Source organism: Rhinopithecus bieti, unplaced genomic scaffold, assembly GCF_001698545.2.
Source record: "Rhinopithecus bieti isolate Rb0 unplaced genomic scaffold, ASM169854v2 scaffold_27006, whole genome shotgun sequence".
NCBI lineage: Eukaryota > Metazoa > Chordata > Mammalia > Primates > Cercopithecidae > Rhinopithecus > Rhinopithecus bieti.
In genome coordinates, this window is record NW_016813373.1 from 3,611,953 (window position 1) to 3,618,555 (window position 6,603).

At 45.1% G+C, this 6,603-nt stretch overlaps 1 protein-coding gene across 1 annotated transcript in view; it reads right to left on the reverse strand.

Annotated features, from left to right (window-relative positions):
* The window catches only part of EDEM3 (ER degradation enhancing alpha-mannosidase like protein 3), a 68,469-nt gene extending 64,025 nt beyond the window's left edge, over positions 1–4,444 (reverse strand). Inside the window, exon 1 of the mRNA XM_017848050.1 lies at positions 3,399–4,444. Coding sequence (XP_017703539.1) covers positions 3,399–3,556 — 158 coding nt within the window. The 5' untranslated portion in view covers positions 3,557–4,444. The remainder of the gene's footprint in view (positions 1–3,398) is intronic.
* Positions 4,445–6,603: the final 2,159 nt, after the last annotated feature.

The following is a 6,603-nucleotide window of genomic DNA, read 5'->3' on the forward strand; positions in this document are numbered from 1 at the left end:
TTTATGAATAATAACCATTTAAAAACACTTCATTATTTAAAAAAAAGACCTTACCACCACTTTGCTAAAGCACTAATTCTTTATAAGTTTATATATATATATTTTTATATATACATAATTTTTATATTCGTGGTTTCCAGCTCTAGACTCTTATCCTGTCCTAAGCAGGAAAAAAAAAAGAGCTTAAAATATCCCTTTCAGGAACTCGTATCAATGAATGGAAGATGGAAGTTCTTTTTTTCTCTTCCCTGAAATGGAATACAAGATTACCACCAAGAAGTAGAAATTCCTATAACTGGCAATGGTAGTGCCTAGACATGTGTATTACAAACGACATAAGCTTTAACTTGCTAACTCAACTTTACAAGCATTCAATTTTCAAGATTATAAGTAAATCATGATTGCATACAAGCAGAACACACTATTTTCCAATCCTTACATTTATGCAGCATATGATGAGCCAATTTCAGAACACATATTTCAAAGTGGAGCTATTTAATATCGTTGCTCTCTCTGACTTACACATAGAAGCCTAACAAAGTTAAATACAGAATGGTATAATAATTACTATATTGAACAGAAAAAAAGTTTCTATAAGGTTTTATCTATTCGAAAACTGGATTAAAATGTATTGGAAATCAGACCCAGTTCAAAAATTACATCACTCTTAATTTCTGTAAGTCGGCTTTTTCTTTTTTTTTTTGAGATGGAGTTTTGCTCTTGTTGCCTGGGCTAGAGTGCAATGGCACGATCTCAGCTCACTGCAACCTTCACCTCCGGGTTCAAGTGATTCTTCCTGCCTCAGTCTCCCAAGTAGCTGGGATTACAGGCATGCGCCACCACGCCTAGCTAATTTTGTATTTTTAGTAGAGAAGGGGGTTCTCCATGTTGGTCAGGCTGGTCTTGAACTCCTGACCTCAGGTGATTCGCCCACCTCAGCCTCCCAAAGTGCTGGGATTAAAGGCCTGAGCCACCGCGCCAGGCCAAGTTACATCTCCTGCCCACATGCTATAGAAACTGGACTGTTTTCTACTTCACTTTTTAATGAACACACAACATTAACAAAATATCCTGTTGTAAAATTTTAAAAACAAAACCAAAAAGCTTATTCCATGAAGGGTAAGACTACATACAACCAGTTAAGTAATTCCACAAAGTATAAGTTATTGAGCAACTGCTTACTATTCATGACAATTCCAGTCTTTTACCATCTGTTTGGTTTGGGGGGGGGGGCGTGGAGGGAACGGGGTGGGGCATTTTCTGCTTTTTATCATGAATCATTATTTGGGCTTAAAAAAATGCACAGGTAAACCTAATGAATCAAAGTTCAGTTTTCTGAAAATTCCCAGGGTAGAAAGCAGTCATATAATTGTGTATTTGTCATGTATAGCTCTAGATTCTTACTCTACCCTTATTCAAGGGTAGAGCAATCTAACAAGCCTAAATAATTGTAATTTCACTTTCATAAATGATCTCAAAATTTGCGCTGAAATTTCAAGCCAATTGGTTGAACTTTTCCAGTTAAAAACTAATTTTGGCCAAAAATGATTTATCCAATGACTCTTTTACAAATAAGTTTTTAATAAAAAATGGAGAAAGGATGGTGATGGTCAAGCAAGATTCTTGTGGTTCTTAAGAGACTTGATACTTCTCTTTCAAGTCTAACGAATGTGCAACACACTGGAGAGAGCCTGGCTCTGGGAACAGAGAAGCCTGGGTTTGAATACTGGCACTACCAATAGTAGCTCTGCGGCTGAGCAAGTCAACCTTGGGTCTCAACTTCCTCATTTGCAAAATGTGGATCACATTCATTGGGAATTAGGAAGGAGTACAGAGATAACATATGTAAAGTGCTCACACAGTGAGGTATTTGGTAAAAGTTATCAAAGATACATTAAATTCATAACGAGAGAAAATGTAAGATACTTATTAGAGTTTACTGGTAATTTTATTTTGATGGTTGATACTTCAACTTTTTTCCATTAAGTGATCTTTATTGCTATTCAGAAACGAACACAAGATCCTTTGCAATGATTTAAATGACGTACATAAAGTAAGACCTGATGGTTCCACCACCCTCCTTCGTTCCACTTTTTTCTGAGCTTAGATTTTTTTTTCTTTTTTAAAAAAACATGGGATGTACTATACATATTATTCTACAACTTGCATTTTTTTTTTTTTTTTTTGTCTTGGAAATGTATTCTGGATAGGCTTCCAGTGACACACTTCCTTCTTAATGTCTCAATATTATACCATAATATGAACGTACCCTATTCAACCATTTCCTCCAAGGAACAGTTGTTCTTTCAAAATGCACTTCTTTTTTTTTTTTCGAGACGGCGTTTCGCTCTTCTTGCCCAGGCTGGATCTATCTCTGCATTAAGAGTGCTTTTATTTTCTTAGGGTAGATTCTCAGAAACAGAACTGATGAATCAGAGTGTGCACAATTTAAATTTTAGGAGAGACTACCAATAAGTTAACAGCAATGTACACTCTCACCAAGCCTTTTTCACTCCTGAACTAGCCAGAACTGTATTCCTGTGTTTTGTATTATATTTACTAATCTGATGGGCAAAACCCAGCTAGCTCCTTGTTTTAATCTGTATCTCTTACATTTATGGAGGTTGAGTAACTTTTCATGTTTACCACTTCCATTTCCTCTTCTGGCTTAACCGTTCATGCCTTTTGCCCATTTCCTACTGGTTCTTCGCTTTTTTCTTATTCATGTGTAGGACCTCGTGTATGTATTACTAACTCTGAATTAAATGGTGTAAATAGAATTGATAATTTTACGACATTTCCAAGACGGATAAAAACTACTGAATAGGTATACTTGAGACTTTTGAATAATTTCCCCCCAAACATTCTGTTCTATTATGAAAATACAGTGCAGGAAAACACTGCAAGGAAATAGTAAAATGTGTAAAGTTCAAGTTCCCATGAACGCCCCCTTTTCCGTAACAGGTGTAAACATCATTTCCTTAACTACTGTGAGATCAGCAACATTTTCCCAGCTGGAAGCTCACTTGAGCGAGAAAGCTAACCATGCCTCGGTCGACAGGCAACCAACCGCAGGACTCCAGCGCGCAGCGATGCGGGCTGTAGCCCCTTCTTGGGCCACTGACATGGCAGCCGCGTTGACACACCGCGCCTGGCTTCAAGGAGCCTGCACATGTCACTGGCGGCCAGGGCGACAACTCGTCAGCTCCCCCGAGGTCAGGTCGCGGGCGGCGGCTCCCACCTCCCCGGACCCTGTCCACCCCATTAGGGTTCTCGTGCGGCAACAGCCGTTCCAATCGCGACAGGAGAGGCCACTACGCGACCGGGTGGCAATGACAGGCACCCCTCCTGTGGTCAGCCTCACCGAGAAACCCACCCCAGGCTGCCAGCACCCTTACCCAAGCTTCTGTTTCTCCTCCCTACTCATGGGCTCGGCCCCCGCCGTCCACACGGACGTGGCCGACACCAGGCAGATCGCAGCCGTTGCCGCCACTAGGCTCCATGGCGCTCGCTGAGGGACCGGGGACCCACAGCCCCGGCCGCCGGCTTCGCTCATGGCCCCGCGGTTCCGCGCACGCGCAGCTGCTACGCCCGGCCGGTGAGACACATTGCCGGACGCCGGTGGCCAGGGGGCTGCTAGCCGTGCCGAAACGGGGCGGGATGCGGAGTAACACGGGCGGCCGCCGGCGCCGAACTGTTTCCCGAAGCCACCGAGCCGGTCGCCAGCGCCAGCGCTGCCACCGCCCTCCGCCCTCAGTATCCCGGAGCGCCTCCCCCAGCTTTCCGGTGTCGTAGTCTAGGAAACCGCCTCCCCAACGTTACTTCCGGGTAGGACCGAAGCCGTAGAGCCTCAGGACCAATGGAGACCGCATCGGAGAGGGGCTGGCTCCAGCGACTGGAGAGGGCATTGGCCAGAAGAAGTGAGACGTGGACAAAAGGCGGGACTGGGAAGGGATCTCTCGCTTCGACCCGCCTCCGACCCGCGGAGTTGCCCCCTGAGGACTACCAGTCCCAGTGTGCACTGCTTCCTCCCCGGCTCTCTCGCAAGCCTACTCGGAGCCGCGTAGCTCACTTCTACCTAGGGTGGGCGCGCTGCACTCTGGGACGTGTGTTCCGCCGAGGTCACCGGTGGTTGCTGGGGTCCCACTTCCACCTTTCCTCGGCGCCTTGCAGTCAGCCCTGCCTCAGTGGGCTGCTGAGTCTCGGGAAACCCGTCAACTGTTTATCTCTCTTCCTCAGAAAGCTGTTTCCCAGAGAGCTGGCTGAATGAGGCGCACTGCCCCCAAGTCAGTGCTGCATGCGTTAGGGCATAGTGTCGGAGTAGTCTTCTACCCTCAGGGAAATTCCAAAACACAGTAACAGCAAAATGAATTGAGCTTTTGAAGGCATTGCTCTAAGGTTTTTACTCGCAATTATCTCATGCATTCTTCTCAAGTTTGATAGGGTAAGTACCACCATCCCCCTTGTGCAGATGAGGAAACAGAGGTTTAGAAAAATTGGTTAACAAAAGCTCGTCACACTGCTGGATTAGAATCCAACCAGCCTCTGATTCGGAAGCCCTGGCATTTAACCACCGCGCAGTACTACAAGGATGAAGGAGCACGTGGGTCCTCGTACATGATTAATAATAGTTATCTAAAAAGCTCAATGTAAGGAGAACTGTGGGGTTGCAAAGAAGGTTTAATGAAGGAGATTGGAACTTGCAATGAATTTTGATGACTGAGTCCCAGATTAACTATTGGTAAAATGACATGTTGGTTCCTCTTGAAAAACCACATTGTTTTTCTAGTGTGATCATTCAATAGGTAGGTGTGGAGGGAGTTTGGATGTGATCTCTGTGACCACAGTAAATTACCTACGTGTCCCTTCAGCAGCATTCAGCTGTCTTTCTGGAAACGTTTCTTCCTTGATTTTTATCACCTTACCTCTTACCACTTAACCTCTTACCTCTTCTCTGACTGACCCATTTTCCTTCACTCTCTTGCTACTTTATATTAAAATACAGGTGTTCCCTTAAGGTTTTCTTTTTGTCCTTTTTCTCTCTGTACTCTAATTATTCCTTGGTGATTTCTTCTCATAAGGATTCAGCCAACATATCTCTGTGGTTGATTTCCAAAGTGTTTGGATGAACGGAGGCAAGATGGTGCGCTTCCGGGTTCTTCATCCCCCCCCAACTTTTCCCGTGCGCGTGAAAATGCAGCCGGCGACCTGGGAAGGTGCAGCCCAACTAGGCATGCGCCAGGTGATGTCAATCCGAAGAGACCAAGATTTACCTGGTGGCACCTGCGGAACGCCCCCCGACAGGCCCGTGCCCCGCCTATTGCCCTCCCACTCCTAGAAAAGCCGCTCCTGACGAACGCCATGCACGGACTTCCCAGCATCCCCCCTGCGGTCGGGACTGTGGGAACTCCGTCGGAGAGCTCCACGGGCAGCTCCACAGGCGAGTCTGTTGGCCTCATTTGCCCGAGGCCAACAGACCTCTCCCTACCCACCTTCTTCCCCTGAAGCTAGGTGACCAAAATAAACTTGCAGTTTTGCTCCTACACTTGCCTAGTCGCTGGTTCTTTTGTGCCCGCTCTGGTGGTCTTAGAAAAACAAATCACAAAGCAACGTCTGTCCTGATCATTAGACCCACATTTCCACCTCCCTAATAGAAATGTCCTAATGTCTGGCCCAGGGGTAGCTCAAACGTAAAATGTTTTTTGATTCATATTAATGCATCGGAATCATTGTCAACTCATCTTTATCCTTCGTGGTCCATGTGCATTCAGTTACCAAATTATATAGAGTTTACCTCTTCTGTCTTTCAGATTATTACCTTTCTTTCTATTCCCACTTCTGCTCCGTTCAAGCTTCCATTACCTCTCTCCTAAACTGTTCACTGGCTCAATAAATGTTGAATATACTTGTTTCCTTATTCCTTCAGTTTTCTTACCTGTAAAGTGGGAATAATGTAGTCCTTTTATCCAGCAGTCCCCAACTTTTTTGGCACCGGGGACCACTTTCATGGAAGACAATTTTTCCACAGGGCGGGAGAGACACCATTCCATCTCAGATCATCAGGCATTAGATTCTCATAAGGAGCGTGCAACCTAGATCCCTCGCATGTGCAGTTCACAATAGGGTTCATGCTCCTATGAGGCTCTAACGCAGTTGATCTGACAGGAGGTGGGGCTCAGGTGATAATGCTTGCTCGCCTGCTGCTCCTGAGAGGGAACTGACTGGTACCAGTCCACTGCCCCAGGCTTGGGGACCCCTGCTTTTATCTACTAACATGGATGCTGTGAAAACACATGAAGTCATTTCTGTACAATATTTAATATCCTTTGTTTTTTTTTTTTAATGGATCTCCAATCCTACATTGGTTCCATCCTAGTCCTCTTTGGCAGCCTTAATGATGAAGTTACCGATGATCTCCCTGCTACCCTACTCTCCTCTATACACGGCTGTCAGAATTGGTATTCAAGAACATCTGCAAACCCTCTGAACACCTTCTTTCTTCCTTCTAGTCTGCCCTGCCCTCAAATCCTATATGATAACTAAATAATTCCTATCCTGTATCCTTTCCATGCCTTTGCTCATACCATCTCCTGTGCTACCCCA